Source organism: Electrophorus electricus, chromosome 4 (genome assembly GCF_041902795.1).
Source record: "Electrophorus electricus isolate QZ-2024a chromosome 4, ASM4190279v1, whole genome shotgun sequence".
Taxonomy (NCBI): Eukaryota; Metazoa; Chordata; class Actinopteri; order Gymnotiformes; family Gymnotidae; genus Electrophorus; species Electrophorus electricus.
The window spans coordinates 4,687,501-4,705,000 of record NC_137500.1 but is presented as its reverse complement, the minus strand read 5'-3'; the positions used below and the strand labels follow the sequence as shown (position 1 = coordinate 4,705,000).

Genomic DNA, 17,500 nt, shown 5'->3' with positions numbered 1-17,500 from the left:
AACCGTTCAGTCCTGGGCCAGAAGAGCCGGCCTGTGTGTGGGCCAATGGCTGACAGGTGGCAAGCAGCCTGGGAAGCAGGCGTGATCGATTATATCCAGTCTGTTCCCAGTCTGATCAGGCTGTCCTCCATTTTCTTTTCTCCCTCTTGTACAGACAAATGGCCCAGTGTTTCCTGGCAGATTTGCTGCTTCTGCTTTGATGCTGTGGACATTTATGATGGCTGTTTTCTTGGACAATGGCACACTCGCTGTGAGCTGGGACCAGCCTCTATCCTCTCTCGCCTTGCACATCCGCTGAGGCCAAAATCAATTTTGGTACAAAGGATCAAAAGACAAAAGGAGAGAGGGTCTCTGTGTGAGCGGGGAGGGGGGGGGACCCATTATTTCGGGGGGGGGGGCTCCTAAGCTCACGTCCACCCCCCCCTCATGTCTGTGGGCTGGACAAACCTTCCCACACCCACAGCTTAGTGCGCAGTGGCAGCAGCAGACCACAGCAATGACGCACGGCCCAGACCCAGCATGGCCGTGAAGGGCGTGCGCCTCTATCTACATCAAAATAAAGACTCGTCTCTTAAGAACAAGACTCGCAGCCAACCGTGGGCTGCTTCATTGCGGGGGCCCCTCCCCAGACCCTGCGGCGTGTGCCACACGGGCTGTGAGTGAGTTAGGATGACGCCTCCTGGGGTTCATGGCTGATATGCTGCTGTAATCAGCTCTTCCCCATCAGCCTTTGGTCTGCAGCCCTTGCCATGATTCCATCTGACATCAGAGAAGTGCACGGAAGACTCCGGGGGGAATCGTGTCCGGCTTTCTGTTAAATTCTTTCAGTAAAGTAAGAGCTTTTTTTTTGGCAGTATCACTTTATTGTTAGTTCATTGCCTCTTATTTCACCAAGTCTGTGCAGAAACAGCAGGGGTCACAGAAGCGGCTGCGTTTGGCCTGATTTTCGGCGCGTTTTAAAAAAAAAAAAAAAAAAAAAAAAAAAAAAAAAAAGTCGAATTTTTTCTGATGCGCCAAACGAGAAAAGATGTGACTTTTTTTTGATTAATACCGCGGAGGGCATACAAAGAGCAGTGAGAACACTCGGCACTGGAGAAACCTGAGCTGCATTTATCTACGCAGCTTTACTGGTACAGGTACAGGCCAGAAGGCCTTCTCCTTTGGGCTTATTGTTATCATATATTTACACAGGTGAGACATTCTTGTCCAAGTTAAGACACTATAAAGGAACATTTCTCCTCAATTGTTACAATTCTGATTAGGACAATCATATGCCAAGACGTGTCCTCTTCAGTAGGTGCGAAAGCAGAGAGCGAAGACGGTGAACCATGACGAGAAGTGCGTACAGCCCATCACCCCACAAATCTCTCCATTCAGTGTCCCGCTTTAAGGCAAGTGTGCGTTTTTACACTACAAAATCATCACCAACAACAGCATTAGCAACAAGACATCAACCAGGAATATTCTCATTCTCCAAGCCTCGCGTTAAGAGAACGGATCATACTTGGATAATCTGGCGAAAGAGTTTGTCAAAGAAGTTCTCGAAGTCAAGGTCAATTCATATTTCATAGGTCCAACGCTATCATTAAGACTTGGCAGACAAGTGAAGTCAAATTTGATTCAGTATTTTGTATGCAGTTCAGATCCTTCATCCTCTTCTTTCCTCAGGCAAGCCACTGATTAGGGATGAAGGCTGGCCCTGATTGCAATCAAACACTTTGTTTCATTATCTTCCTCAGGAAAAGTCAATCAGTTTGGATTTAATAGAAAATGCAGCAATCCAAGGTAGCAAAAAATATACAGGTGACGTACTTCCAACAGAGACAGAGAGAGGCACACCACTGCAGCAACCCAGAATCTGACCATAAGGCAGGTGGTGTCATGGGGCGTGTCCCATGAACGAATCTCCTCCGTCGTCGTAGTCTGGAGGGTCCTGAGGGCCTCGCCGGTGGTCAGGTAACCTGTGGAGTAAAGACAGAGGAAAAACTTTAATCTAAACATGTAAAACTTGCTTGTTCCGAGTGAAACGCTGCACCCTCACACTGCCTGCTGTCTCTGCCCAGTCTGCCTGGGCCGTGGTCTCCACAGCTTCGCCACAGCTGGAGCCTCACATGCTCCCTCCAGCATGTCGTTACAGAGTGGGAAAATGACAACAGGCTTGTGTGTAAACAGACTGTGGCAACCCAAGCCTCCATGCTGTATTGTTTGTTTTCAAAATGACGTGATGAATATGCATGGCGTTGTTTTGCTTGTGACTAATGTGAATGTATGATTGCCTTTGATGAGCATGGTGCTCCCATCATCCAGCCCAACTATTTAAAGAGGAGGGCACATGAAGGCTTTGTCTGGTTTTGGATGTGTAAAATAAAGACAGTGACTCATTAATCAAAAGTAAACTTTGGCAACCCTTTATTTGTCTCAATCTGGCAACCCTTTATTTGTCTCAACCCTTTATTTGTCTCAAGCGGTTAGGTACATCAGAAAAATATTTTAACTCCGCTCATGGCGCTGTTGCCTGGATGCGTCTGTTGATGTTCTGCTGATGTTTACGATATCTAGCTGCTGCAGGATCTTAATGCACACGCATGGCACCTCTTTCCCCATTCAGGATCCAGTGTGGTGCTGAAGTGCTGAGTGAACCAACGCTATTCATAATCTCCAGATGTGAAATGCAAAGAGAGAGCCCTTCCGCACAGCATGTGGAACCAGGGTGAAATAAATATGGATGATGTTTTAAAGTAGGAAGTGTCAGTCTTCATCAGGATCGTTCCACATACAAGTGAAGAAGATGCTCCTCCGTGTGTGTGTGTGTGTGTGCGCACGCGTGCATGCGTAAGTGAAAGAGACTGAAAGCAGTTGTTTCATACAGTCTCCAGAGAGAGACCGACTGAACAGAGTCTGGGTCAGAAATGGGCCAAAATCATCTTTTTTGCATGCAGGACTCCATCATGGGCTGTAATGTATTCATTGCATTAATGATGAAGGCCAGTCACTCCCCCGCCTCCTGGTCCAGATGGCAAAGCCCCAAAAGACAGGAGACCTCCTCTGACTGGCTGATTTCAATGAAGGGACCAATTAGGATACGGTGTCATGGTAACGGAGCATGATGGACAGTTCATCTAGGTGCTCTCATCGGAGGAGAACAGGTTCCTCGGAGGCAGAGGTTAATTTCTAATCACAAGGTTAAAGAGGAATATTCCGTGAGAAGCCCTTATTACTCAACTACGTCTGGCCTTGCCAAAAGAGGCCACCCAGAGCTGGTAAAATGTGAGCTTCTGCCCTTCTCCTTCCCTCTCCCTTCTTTCTTCCTGCCATTTCTCCTCTCCTATGAAGGGAGGAATCCTCTTTCCCAGACTGGATTTGAAGGTGGTGGTCTCACAGCTTCATTTAAGTCTTTGCAATAGGCTCTGCTCTGTAAGTGCATGTGTGGCTGGGTGTGCTCCAGGGTAACAGCCTATAGCTGATCATAGATGAGTGTCTTGATTTCTCGTCTGATGGATCGGCCTGTGGTGGAGTAGTGCTAACAGGTCTCGCATCAGTGCAGACGGCTGGACCCTAATGAGGAAACATGCCTAATGGCTATTGATCTCTGAGGAGACACCCCTACACTAGCTTTCCTACTGACGTTTTAAAGTTTTCTCTCCCTCTCTCTCGTTCTCTCTCTCCTTAATGAGCGTAAATTTGTAGCCTCTAGGAGATGAATTATCACTGCAAACAGCTCAGGGACGCAGAGGTCAGGAGAGCCTGGGGTAGAGGAGGAAAGAGTGAGAGATCTAGTCAGGAGCCGCTAATGAGCCAAGCTTGAGACCAAGCGAGAGACAGAAGGCAAAACAAGCGCTAAGGGGTCTCTTCCAGGCTGCCACAGAGGTCTCAAGTGGAGGGGCCACTCAAGGCATGATGGGTAATTTGACATATCTGACTCAGCATGCCGATTGGCCTAATTGGCTGCTGTCCTATAGGGTTCTCTCTCTGTGATGTGCATTGCCGGGCGTCTCCTCCTTCGTTTGTCCGACAGGCTTTCACTGGAGGTATGTAATGGAGATTTCATTTATTGCATTACTGCAGCTGGATAGCCCAGAGCATTCCCCAGACCCTAATGCTTATTCTGATGCTGAGAAATTTAGACAAGGAATGCTCGCAGGAGAGAGAGAGAGAGAGAGAGAGAGAGAGAGAGAGAGAGAGAGAGAGAGGCAAGGAACAAAAGCTAAGGAAGTGCTTTGCATAGTGAGGAAATGCATTCGGCAAGGCCGGTGTAATCTAAAGTGCATGGCAAGCGAAAATAATTGGTTGCAGTTATCTAGCGTTGGAAGAGGAGAGAGGAAGACAGTTTGACTCCAACCTAGTGTCTCCAGTTGAAGGCTCCCGCCGTTGGGTGTGTGTAGTATAGCCTGCAGGGCAGCACTGCACAAATGGACGTGGCCATAACACACTCGTGCTAGTCAGTGTCCCAGGTCACTGGATCAACTACGGTCACAGTATCTTCCCCAACGCAACCGCATTCATCTTGTTCAATGCTGTTTGTTTTTGTCCAGTCCCTCTCAGGCCAGCACAACTATTAAAACAGGAGTGAGAATTCACCCCCCCCCCCCACCATCCCACACGCCACAGGGCTACAGACACACACAGAGGGAGGCAGTGAAAGACTAATGAAACTGTAAAACTTGAGGCTCCATATCTATGCATGCTTCCATCAAACCTTAAGCCTGCTCTTGCTGACATAATTCTTTGTGTGTCCCTCGCTAGCAATTAACCATGATGAAACAAACCCAGAAACGGGCAAGACAGTGACCGAACTGAGAACAAGCCAAAAGAAAGAGAGAGAGAGAAAAAAAAAAGTGCTCTTGCCAAAAGAATTCAAGGTACTTGTTCACCAAATTCCCCACTGCTACTTCGTCCAAAGCCACAAGGCAGACCCGAAGAGCCTGGGCAAATGGTTCGCACCATGGTTACCCAACACTCTCCATCTCCCGTGCCAAGTTAGTTATCCGGTATTCTCCCAAAGGTTGACCAACCCGTACTGTGTGTGTCGGAATAAATCACCAGCACATCCCCGTCAGCTCAGACTCGGCGTGGAGCCGCTACGTCGCGCTTCTGCCCTGACATCACTGCCACATCGTTCCCAGGCCAGGCGCGCGGCTGCCGCTCCGGCAAGACTCGTTTAAAGAAATGACTGAAAAAGCAATTCAGATAATGCCAAAGCCCTAAGCAGTCAATCTTGCAGAGGCTCATTTAACAAGTTTACAATCACTGTTGTTGCCACTGGGGTAATCGAGGAATCAATTTCAGAGTGAGTCCTCCTGCCTGTGTAGGGACCCGATAATGAATAGCTCATTAATTAAAGTGTGAAAGGGAAAAGTGGGCCAAACGTAGCTTGCCGGAACAAGGGTGTTGCCGGACGGGTGCTGGGGAGGCGTGGCTTTGCGGGTCACGTGGGCGGAGCCGTGACTCCCCCTAAAGGCTGGATGTCGCGGAGACGGGTGGGGTGATAAACAATTACGGCGCCACCGGGGAGCCGAGCTTTCGCTCCCAGTTCCTCCGGAGTCATTAAAGTCCAATTAGTCAGCAATTACGCTTTAATGGATATCCGAAAGCGCAGGGCAAGGAGAGGGGAACATGGGAGAGAGTGCGAGACAAGACTCCGCCGGCGTGATTGAAAGTGTGGATTGTGTCTTGCAGACATCATTGTCTCACCCATGTTCAGTTCTGCACAGATAATGTCATACAGCTGAAAAGGGGGATCGTAATTAGTCGTGCTGTCCTGTAAGGTGGAATGCGGGAGCAAGTCAAGTGTCTAACAGTCAAATCAAAGGGAGGTCGGAGCCTGGTGGGGTCTGTGAAGGGCTTCTCTGCTGGGAATCACCTCGCTGACTGGATATCGCAAAAGTTACTATCAAAGTGAGAGAGCCGTTATTTTTCCAACTTTACTGCTGTATTGGCAGTCTACAGTAGGCCATTCATTAATATACGCTTTTATAATCATTTAGAAGCGACTCCGAGGCCAAGTAATAGTTTAATAAAAATGTACACCAGCTTACGGGGCTTTGGAAGCAAAGCCATTTAAATCTCATGCTAGTTTGGTCTGACACTGTTGCTGAGGAGAGAACAAACCTCAGTCTTCTCCTTTAGTATCGGCCTTGAAATGCATCCAAATGACTACGGCTCAGAAACGCTGCATTTCGCTCCTCAGCAACTAGGAGAGCACCACAGGCCTCCCCCAGCCCGCACCAGGGAGAATCTGCGTATGCAAAAGAGCGAGAACTTTGCATAACGCTGAGGTGTTCAACACCCGACATCCCCGGTTAGTGCGCGTACATTTCTGCAAGCATTTTTTGCTTTCTCCATCTCCGAGCATTTCTGAGTCAGGTAATCAAACTTGGACATGAACTCAGCGGCTGCGCATCGGAACCATTTGGCAGTCCTCAAGGATAGAGCTTACGGCATGAGGAGAAATGACCTATACTGGTGAACTGATTTAGCACGAGCATTCATGTCTGTTTCTATATCCACACGGTGTGGCTGTACTTATGGTTTACCTGAGTAGGTAGGGCTGCTCATTCACCAAATTACTAAATCTAGTACTAAAAGAACCAACCAAGACAGTAGGGACTGTCAAGGAAGTCTTCTGCTGCGCACTGTGTAATCTAAACGTTTCTGGCTGTTGTAAACAGAAGGAACAGGGAGAACTCCGTGGGATTCGGAGAGCACTAAAGCAGGCGAACACTCCAGGCTGTGTGGTTCAGGCACTCCAGTCCAGCTTACAGTAAGCATCTGACGGTCTGCCTGACTAATAAACCTTTATGCGCACTAATGCATCTTTTAAAACGTTGGTCATAAAAGCCAACAAAAATCCTGGAGGTACTATTCCTCGGTGTTACGCGTCGTCAAACACCAACACGGCAGCCAAACCGCCTGTTTTTTTTTAGGGGGGGGGGATTGCATACACTGCCCACAGTCAGTCCCACGCCGTTCACATGGCAAGCCAGACATTGAGTCCAAAGCAGAGAAATAATGGCAGAGGGGGAAAAAAAGATAAAAGACAAAAAAAAGAAAAAAGAAAACTTCCATGTTATACTTGACTTAAAAAAAACAAAACACAGATACAAGTAGGAAAAGGGGGAATGAGAGAGAGAGAGGGAGGGAGAGGGAGAGGGAGGGAGGGAGAGAGAGGGAGGGAGAGAAGGAGACTATAACAATAAAGTCACAATAAAGTCACAGTTAACTATACAAGAGGAAAATGTGAAGGATGGAGAGAGTAAAACGTCTGTGAGTAGGACACTGCATGTTAAAGCACTCTCACTCTCTCCCTGTCTCAGTCTTTCCTGCAAAGGACTTCTGTAATTAAATGCTGCCTGCCTGTGAGCAGTCTCTTGGTTCTATGTGTGTGTGTGTGTGTGTGTGTGTGTGAGTGTGTGTGTGTGTGCGCCCCTTCTGAGGGTGCGAATGCTGTTGGTCAGGTGTGAAGTACCCGGCGCTCAGACATCCTGCACATTTCTGTTGCGATGGTGCTGCCGGACTGATGAATTAAGCGTGTCCATGACAACGCTCAGGCCACTCCCCCCAGTTCAGCATGCAGTTATGGCAGTGTCTGTAGTCACCGCCTCTGAGCTGACCGGTGACCCTCCTCCGAAACCTCCTGTAAACCGTCTCTCTACAGCACCTCCGTGTTTACATTCCTGCTCCTTTACAGGAAGCCTGGATCTGCTCACTTATGTAAATACTCGTATGCCTGTAGGCATTTGCGTCTGTGTGTGACCCAGTGCGCATGACGTAGCCGTTCTTTGTGAGCACACGAGAGCGTGTGAGCGAGAGAGTGTGTTGTTGAGGGTGGACCATGTGTGAGAAGTGTGGGAGTGATCCAGCGCTGATGAGCTGCCTCTCAACATGGACACTTCAAACAGAAACACACAGAGAGGGAGAGAGAGAGAGAAAATGAGAGCTAGAGATGATGACAAAATTTGAGAGAAAGTGAGAGAGAAAAATGAGATAGCACATGCAAGAGTAGGAGAGAGAGGGAGGGAGAGAGTTGATAACCTGATTCCTTGTCTTTTATTACGCTCCAGCCCCCCAGCAGCGCTGAGTGTGTATGTGCATGCATAAACTACGCGTTAATGTGCGGCAACAACTGTGTGCCTGTGAGTTCCAGCTACTTTCAATAAATCAGGTGGCTGCTTGTGTGTACAGTCACTATTCTGCTTGTGTAACTCATGTTACGCAAAGCACGTTGCCTGCAAACGACCGTGAAGCCCACCTGGGCGGAGCTGCGTCAGCCTGCGCCTTGGATAGCCCTTATGCCCATTGGCAGGCGTGGGGCTGTTCCAGCTCGGGGCCTCTAGTCTGGAGAAGCGGACTGTAGGTATGCAGGTCTCTGTGACTCGCTCCTTAATGACACCTCGGGCTGAAAGCGCGCGGCTCGAACGCGGCCCTCAGGGGGAGGGAGGAAGCGGCAGACACAAATCAAATCAAGGGATAACAGAATCCCAACGCTGCTTCACTTCCACCGAAACAAAAAGCCGAGGCAATTCTGCTCGGCTCGTCATGGTGCCACATGTTTCGCAGGCCATGGTGCTGAAAGATAACTGCCTCCCCACTCTCCACCACTCGCTCATACCAAGCACTTCGCTTGCACAGATGATGAAGGGCTTCTGTCCCAAACATCCTGTTCCTCTGGAAATCTTGTGTACTTCAATGTGATTTTTACTACCTCTACATTTTTTTACTACAGTACGCTGCAGTTACTCTCTGGAATGTTTTTCAGATATATATATATACAGCTCTGGGAAAAAAATTAAGAGATCACTGTAACATTGCATCTGTACGTGTATGGCAGCCATTCCATTTCAGTGTATGTTGCATTACAACACAGGCACACCTCATTCTACTTAATGAGATACGGATTAGGAGACCACCTGAACCAAGTCTTATTTAACTGGTGTTAAGAGACACTGCCAAGTTTCTAATGAAGCTCCATCAACTGCATCAGTACAGCAGTTGGCAAGCCAGCCAGGAGCATGTACACCCTACCTTGGACCAAGGAGAAGTAAAAAAAAAAAAAAAAAAAGTGAGTGTTTCAGTTTCGACTGACATGTGGTGATGGCTAATAGGATTTGCTACACAGCAAACTTGCGGTTTGCTGTGAGGATTGCGGTGATGCTTGGTTATTTGTAAAGGTTAGCAGTTTTGCATTGTCATTGTTAGACTGCGATTGTTAGACTGTTAAATGAATAACTGTGCAATTAGTCAACTGCGGTCTAGTGGGTTGTCTACGTAAGCGCGTACTGCTGTAGTTGTGCTGCGGTAAAGGTGTAGTTAAGAGACTGTGCAGTCAGGGTCCGGCTGTGCTGTGAGGAAAAGGGAGGGTTGTGCAGTCAGGGACTCGTCTAGAGGGCTAATGGGTGCCTGTAGGTTGGGAATTTGTGTGGGAGGAAACGGTAATGTTGCATTTGATCATGGCTACTGTAGTAAGAGGCTGCGGTGGGGGCTAGCTGTTAGTACAGGCTAATATGATCACTGTGGAGTGATGGCTTAAAACAGAAAGCAAAGTTTGCTCATAGCATAATACAAGTACCGCTGTTGTGGAAAGTGTAGGCTAGTAGTAGCTGAAGGAGAGTTACATTGCCAGGTGTGGCCACTAGGAAAAGTCCTTGGGCAGGGTTTTATAGTGCCAACTAAGACCACTAGGAAAAGTCCTTGGGCAGGGTATTATAGTGCCAACTAAGACCACTAGGAAAAGTCCTTGGGCAGGGTATTATAGTGCCAACTAAGACCACTAGGAAAAGTCCTTGGGCAGGGTTTTATAGTGCCAACTAAGACCACTAGGAAAAGTCCAGAGTGGCAGAGCCATTTTTCACTGAGGTGAGGGCCTAAGCACTCCATGGTGTGGAGGGAAATGTGTCAATTCATCCAATTAATACATTAGAACTCCATCTTTCCATACATTTACTGTAGTCATTGTGGCATTTTCTGCAATGTAAGTGGTACCTTTTGCAACTACACTAGACAAAACATTGTGTACATACAACTATAGGTGATAGCACTTTGTCCTGCATTTTCATTTTATTCTATATATTCTACTGATGGACATATTTTATCTGGCAATACTGTGTTGTGAATTTAGATATGCAGCTCTAAAGTTCACAGTTAAAATTTCCAGGAGTACTTTTGGATTAACAGATAGAGGGGACTATTAAAGGTATAGACATGTTGGCAGATTGGCAATTCCTGCTCTCACTGTACAGAACATTTATCTACATGCTGAGAAATGGTCACTTCTAGCTGCAGATTTGAGCACTGCCCTATCTACCACACCCATGCACTATAGCAAACACTCTGTATTCTCAGCCTTAGACGTATGCAGTGAGTACTGGTCTGTTCCGGTCACACAAGACAGCTAGTTCTGGTTTGCTTTTATTGTAGAGAACAAGCAAAGCACATAAGTCAGGGATTCCGCAACTTGCCGACCCTATTTCATGAAGCTCGAGCAGGTTTTCTAGCAGGTCTCCCTGAGATGGTGTGACATATTGCCCAATACACAGATGCCCATCTCTTCTAGAAATCATGAGTTACAGATTCATAAGTAGTTCTGCAGTGTCTGGATAATAATCTCCCGCCATTCACACTGAATGCAGAATGGAGTTCATTTGAAAGCAATCCTGGAGCATAAACAGAGACACGGGGGTTAAGGGCATGTTTTGTACCCTTAATAAAGTTGCAAGTTGTTGGTGTTCAGATTCCTCCCTGTGTGCTTACTATTCTAGTAGGCACACTGTCAGCCGCCAGATGAGCCTAGTAGGGAAGGTATAAATGCTCATTTTGGAACACACAACAGTATTAAAGTGCTACCACTCCCCTGCACACATCCTCTGGAGGAGAACGCCATCACTGGCACATCACCGGTGTGTGAAACAACCTCGCAAAGACTGACGAGGGGAGCATGCAACCTTTTTTCTTTTAACTGAAGGGAAACAGACTCACAGTTGGGTGATGGGTACACGAGACAGTAAACTAATTATTGATTGACTTACTGACCACACCTAATCAGAAGTGGTTTATTTATAGGTATTAGCGGAATTTGTGAAGCCATGGCAAACAAACACTGACACCGGCTCATGCTCTGCTTTAGGGAGTTGCACATGCCCATCAACCACACAGGCGCATCCTGCCAAGCACAGACGCCTCAATACAAAATGTGTGACTGGTACAGATATTTCACAAGGCTACAGCAAAATCATTAGCAATGATTAATAGAAAGGTACACACTAAGGTTACAGACCCCCTCACTAAATAGATAGGCAGGTTAACGGGCAAAGCTGCTAATCAGGTTGCTGAGACAGGCACCATGTACCAAAACCCAACTCAGACATATGGCTTCCCAAGCTGAAACATGGATGTGCATGGTCCATGGTGGTAAATAAGCTGGGAAGACAAGGGGAGGTCGAGAGGTCCAAGGGAAACAACAATTCAGCCAAGATTGTCATCTGTGTTGCCCTCTAGGTCATGACTGGTCCAGGCACATACAATGTTGGATGAGACAACATTTCTAACATTTCTGATTGTTTGCAAGTTTGCTACATGTAGCCTGATGTAACCCTAGACTGACCTTTAGTGCAATTTCATGATGCTCTAGCAGACGCCATACCAACAAGTCTTGATGCCTTCTTTAAAAAACGCACTCCTCAATAGCAGCCGACAAACTTCAGATACTAAACACCTTATTCTTCCAGGGTTTTTTCCCTAACTCACTAAAAACTGTAGCGGTGAAGCAGTTATTTACAGTTCACTGGGAAAATCACTGAGAATCATTTTTCAAGCAACTCACTGGTTTTCTATCCTTAAATAGCTGTCTAGACAAATTTCAGTCAGTATTTAATCATACTCCTAATACCGAGGCTGCTCTAATTAAGGTAATTAATGACATTTACTTAAAGACAGACTCTTGGAAGGTATCCGTTTTATGCAATCTCTACATCTTTTGGTAGCACAGCCCATATTCTTATAGACATGCTTGAGAAGTGAGTTGGACCCTCAGGAACAGTGCTAAAATGGTTCAGCTCACACCTGCAAGGCAGGGATTACTTATGTTTCTGAAAGATTGCCAGTGAATTGTGGAGTGCCCCAGGGTTCGAGTCTTCAGCTGCTTGTACTTAACTTGCACATGCTTCCTCTTGCCCAAACCTTTCGAAACTTTGGGCCGTCTTACTGCAGCTATGCAGACAACACTTAGCCTTTCCCCCAAACAGCCATGGTCCGCTCGGCTCTCTTTGTAGTGCCTGAAGCACATCACTAACTGGATGGGCCAAAACATTACACAGCTGAATAAAAGAGAATACAGCGATTATTATATTTGACAGCAGCAATGAGAGGAACAAACTGCTTTTGGACTAAAAATCCCCCAAATCTAAAGAGCTATCTTGTAATCTTGGAGTAATAATAGACTCTGATCTCAGTTTTAGCATTCACATCAAATCAGTTACTACAGCAGCATTTTTTCACCGTAGGAACATCAACAAAATCAGAGATTTCCTGATGGAGCCACTTCAACAGAATCTCACCAAGGCTTTTATCTCTAGCGGAGCTGATTATTGCAGTGGCCTCCTAAAGGGTCTCCCAAAAAAGGCAAACACCTTCAGTGGATCCACACTGTAGCTGCTGGAGTTCTCACTAGGAGCAAAAGATGAGAACACATCACCCCATTCCGATATTCCTTAAAGTCAGCTCTGTAGTATGCGTTACTGGTCTATAATTCACTTAACTAATGGTGTAGGACCAGAACATCTATCTGAAATGCTGCAGTGCTATGAAACGGGCAGGCAGAGTTTAGCCATTATGCTGTTTCTAAATGGAACCAGATATTAGAGCCCCAACACTAGAAGTTTTTAACCGAAACCATTCTTTGTGGGCCAGGGTTCTGGCTCAGGTTCAACACTGTTCGCTCAGGTCAGGTAGCACTGCATTTTTGTGCATTTTTATTTCTCTTCATTCTTAATTTATTCTGTCATTATCTTTTATCACAACAATTTGATTTTTTTGCAGTGTATTTTTTTTTATTATATTTTATATTTACATACACACTATTTTAATTTAACTTTTATCTGGCACACTAACCTACTATAACCATCAGAACTCCAATTCCCATTAAGCCTCGGGACTCAACTGGAGATCGGTATCTCCGGAATACTGATCATCACCAGACTGGATTCCCGTCAACGCAGAGGTGTCCTGCAATACCTCATCGACTGGGAGGATTATGGCCCAGACGAGCTGTGCTGGATGCTGTTGCGGGACATCCTAGACCCTGGGTCGAAGGAGGATTTTCATCCCTGGTATCCAGAGAAGCCTGCTCCTTGACAGAGGGGCTATCCCTGGGTGACTCGGTCTGGCTCATGTTCCAGGAGTCAGTGAAACCGTTCTGGATTTCCATGTGCTGTTGCTGTCCAGGCTGAGGAATGTGGTCATCGCGGTTACTCTTCAGAGGTGGGGGAGGGACGCTGTCCTACTCAAGCAATCAGAACTCCAGGTGCCATTATGCCTTGGGAAACCACCAGAGATCAGTATCTCTGGACTCTCATCAATGTACTGTATTTAAGCAGGGCTGTGATACTTCTTCATTGCGAAGTACTGCCTTTGCATGCATACTTTGCATTCTTGGCATTGCTATTCTGCTATTCACTTCGCCTGTTATTTGGATTATGTTTGTTTGTTTTTGCCCTTTAAGTACGATGCCTGTACATTGTTATTCTGTTTACAATGCGCGCTTGTCCCTGACTTTGATTAACAAATCCTTGCCTCATTTTAACAGCTCTGTACGGACGCTGACTTCTGCCTGTTTTCTGATTACATATTGCCATTGTCTCTGTCCAAGTAAATCGATATCAAACACCTTATTCTTTGAGCATCTGAATTCCATTCAACCATTACATTATCGCCATTTTTCACTTTATTTAAATAAACCTTAGTTCATTTTCTGTTTAAATTACCTATATTGAAATTTATTTTTATAAACTATTTGTAACTTGTTCGTTTTTATTTCTGGTAGAAACCTTCCTGAGGTGACAGAGCTTAGGGTGTAATAAGCCATTATCCTTCTCTGTCTTATGTGAAGCACTTTTGAAGTGCCACTGTGTATGAAAAGGCACTATACAAATAAACATGCCTTGCCTTGCCTAAGAATAAGATCTCTACCTAGACCCGTGCAACCTACAATACGTTTGCCAGCAGATTTCATATGTCCATTATTAAAGTGCAGCAGGAAGAAAAATGACCCGGTAATAAGACATCTACACATTAAGGTGGAAGTGCTCCCGTCTGGGTGTAGCACAGCAGCACGTGATGTGGTTATTGACGGGGATAATCCCAAGATACGGCCCACCACGTTAATTTCATACCAATCAATACCGGACAAGACACACATTAGAGGGAGTTATATAAAAAAGAAGCATGATGTGCTCCAGCTCTTAGGGATGTCTCAGCCCCTCCTAGTGGGGAGTGTGCTATTTCCCATGTAACGCCACTTAAACCATACTAAGGAGCAACAATCTTGAACCAAACACTTGACATTAGGTGTTCCTCTAGTTGTCTAGTTGTTTTGCCGTTATGGTGGTCATATATGGCTGGTTGTTTGTCCATGTAACATTAAGGCAAGAAGCGGTAAGAAATCTTGTGTTTGAGGTATAAAACTCATCTGCTAGCTTCCTTTGAGATGTTAAGAGTGGTTATCTGAGTGGTGGGGAGAAAGCCATGTCTGATTGGTGAATTTGATGCTTAACTACCTTTAGTCTCAAGCTTCTGGTATTCAAACTAAGATCCAAAAGTCAACCAACATGAGAGGAACCTTTCAAACCTAGTGATGGACCTAGTAATGAAGATGTTGACTCTGCACTGGACCTACAAGCGCTTGGTTTTCCTGACCACTGGGATAATGGGCCTTGGAGTCATCTGATATGCTTGAGGAAAATACTGCAGTTATCCTCCCCCACTCCCCTGTGTGTATCATGCGGTCTGCTTTTCTGCAAGAGACACACACACCTGAAAGGACTCAAAACCAATAACCATGCAACATCACAAAGTCGGGCTCTTTCAACCTCACTCCTTCAACAATGTTAAACACACAACACGAAATTAAAGAGTTTTCCTGACTGAATGGGAGCATGGCAATCTGAGCCAACTCTAATACATAGAATTTTAAAAGATTCTTTATTCCTCTGTCAAATCCTGTCTGACCCCCAACATCTCCACCATTACCCCATTATTGCATTAAGCCGCTGGTACTTCTATTACCACTGGCTGTCTATTAGTAGATCCTGATGTCATTGCTGAAATGTCCATTCGGTCATATGTAAAAGAGCTACAACAATGATCCATTTGACTGACTGGTTCTAGCTTTTCCAATGGGATTTCTTGTTTTTTTAATTTGTATTCCTTTTTTTAATCTGTATTCAAATGAAACTTTGAATCTATCCAATAAAGGATGGGGAGAGTAAGATAAGGTCTAGAGCTTTTCCTTGCCACAGTCGCAGGTCTTGCTTTTTGAGGTATCAGACATATTAAAATATATTCTCAAATGATTATGAGATATATTAGATACTCTGGATATGCTGTATACAAAATTAGCTAGGATCTCTAGTCACACTGTAACTTCAACTGTGCTGAGTACAGTGTCTCTCCACCAAAACGCGGGACTAAGAGTCGGAATTTCTCCCTGTTCTATTCACAATCAAGCAGTCATCTTATTCCACCATTTGGCAGGAAGACACACTACCGAATGAATCACCGTCAACTGTCTAGACGATCTGGGGTCCCATTTCTCACGTATCCACAGCACCCCCACTTACAACTGCGTAAAAGAGTTAGAGATTGACACAGCGTGTCCTTATATGCCGCTACTGTTCTCTCCATTGGCCAACTGTATTTGCAAGTAAACTACTTCTTCACGAATCTACATGTTGCCGTTGTTTACTGCAAAGTTCCTGAAGTAACTGATGCGGCTAGAATCTGCAACGTAACAGCAGTGCTGTGGAAGACTGGTAGAGAGCATGCCAAAAGGCATGAATGCTGTAACTGAAAATCAGGCTTACTCCACTAAATATTGATTTCTGAACTCTTCATATGTTAAAACATTATTTTAACATAGTGTTAAGAAAATGAATGTGTATTCATTTTCTTTGGATTATTGAAATTCTGCATTTTTAAAAATTAATTGACTAGCTGTCAATTTTCTGCAAATAAATGCTCCAAATGACTATTTCTATTTGCAATTTGGAGAAATATAGTTAGCATCTTATGGAATAAAACAAAAATGTTAATTTTACTCAAACTCATATTAAATAGTAAAAGCGGATAGACTGCTAATTTTGCTGTAGTCTCCAAAGCTACATCTGCTCAGGACTGGACTTCACCTGAAGCACTAACGCAGCTAATGATGAATGGACTACTTAGCAACCAGCAAATAAGGGGTCAAGGCAAGCTGCTCCTTGGTTAGCGCCCATTCCCTGCTTCTATCCAGACTTCACGCCCCAGCTGAAGCTCTCACTCTGTGCTCTGTACACAACTTGCTGGCTCTTGGCAGATGGAGGCTGGAGGGAGAGAGAGAGAGCGCGAGAGAGCGAGAGCGAGAGAGAGAGCACTGCGATACTGCCAAAACTGAGCTTTTAAACACTGCTTCAAGACAGAGTGAGTGGCTATGGTAACGCTCTCTTAGATTAGATGAGATGAGTTATTAATGCTGGCAAACTATGAGATGGGAATGTCGATACACACCTTATGGCACCATAGTGACATGCTTCTAGCCACTTTAACAGTGCACATAAAAATAATACTGCACACAAAGTATAACAAAATTGACCAAGGAAAAAAAGAGCATCTATAAAGTGTGCAAGCATTAAACATATACAGTGGAGCTTGAAAGTCTGTGAACCCTTTAGAAGTGTCTATATTTCTGCATAAATTTGACCTAAAGGTTGTCACAGAAGTCCTAAGAATGGATAAAGAGAACCAAATCAAACAAGTGAGACAAAAAAATATTAGACTTCGTCTTTTGTTTATTGAGGAAAATGGTCCAGTATTACATATCTGCGAGTTGCAAAAATATGTGAACCTTTGCTCTTAGTGTCTGGTATGACCCCATTGTGCAGCAGTGCTCCACTAAACATTATTGGCTTGAAGAGAATTTTAGCCCAATCCTGTAGACAAAACAGCAACTCCCTTACGGTGGGTTTCCTCCCATAAACTGTTCGCATCTGGTCCTTCCACAACATTTCTATTGGATTCAGGTCAGGGCTTTGACATGGCTATTCCAAAAACTTCTTTCTCCTTTAAACATTTTTTGGTAGAACGACTTGCACGCTTGGCGTTTCGTGCACTTGAGCCGGTTCCTTTGTGACCTCGCGGGCTGTTACGTGGCTTGCTCTTGACGTGATCTTTGCTGGTCGACCACTCCTGGGGTGGGTAATAATGGTCTCGGGTTTCCTCCATTTGTACACCGTCTGTCTGACTCTGGATTGGTGGA

The 17,500-nt window shown here is 45.4% G+C and overlaps 1 protein-coding gene across 3 annotated transcripts in view; it reads right to left on the bottom strand.

Annotated features, from left to right (window-relative positions):
* Positions 1-954: 954 nt before the first annotated feature.
* The window catches only part of trim44 (tripartite motif containing 44), a 36,929-nt gene continuing 20,383 nt past the window's right edge, over positions 955-17,500 (bottom strand). For 2 of the 3 annotated variants that reach the window (XM_027029101.3, XM_027029102.3), the window contains exon 6: positions 955-1,961. In XM_027029101.3, coding sequence (XP_026884902.2) covers positions 1,880-1,961 — 82 coding nt within the window. In that variant the 3' untranslated portion in view covers positions 955-1,879. The remainder of the gene's footprint in view (positions 1,962-17,500) is intronic. The other variant, XR_004775757.2, reaches the window with a different exon arrangement.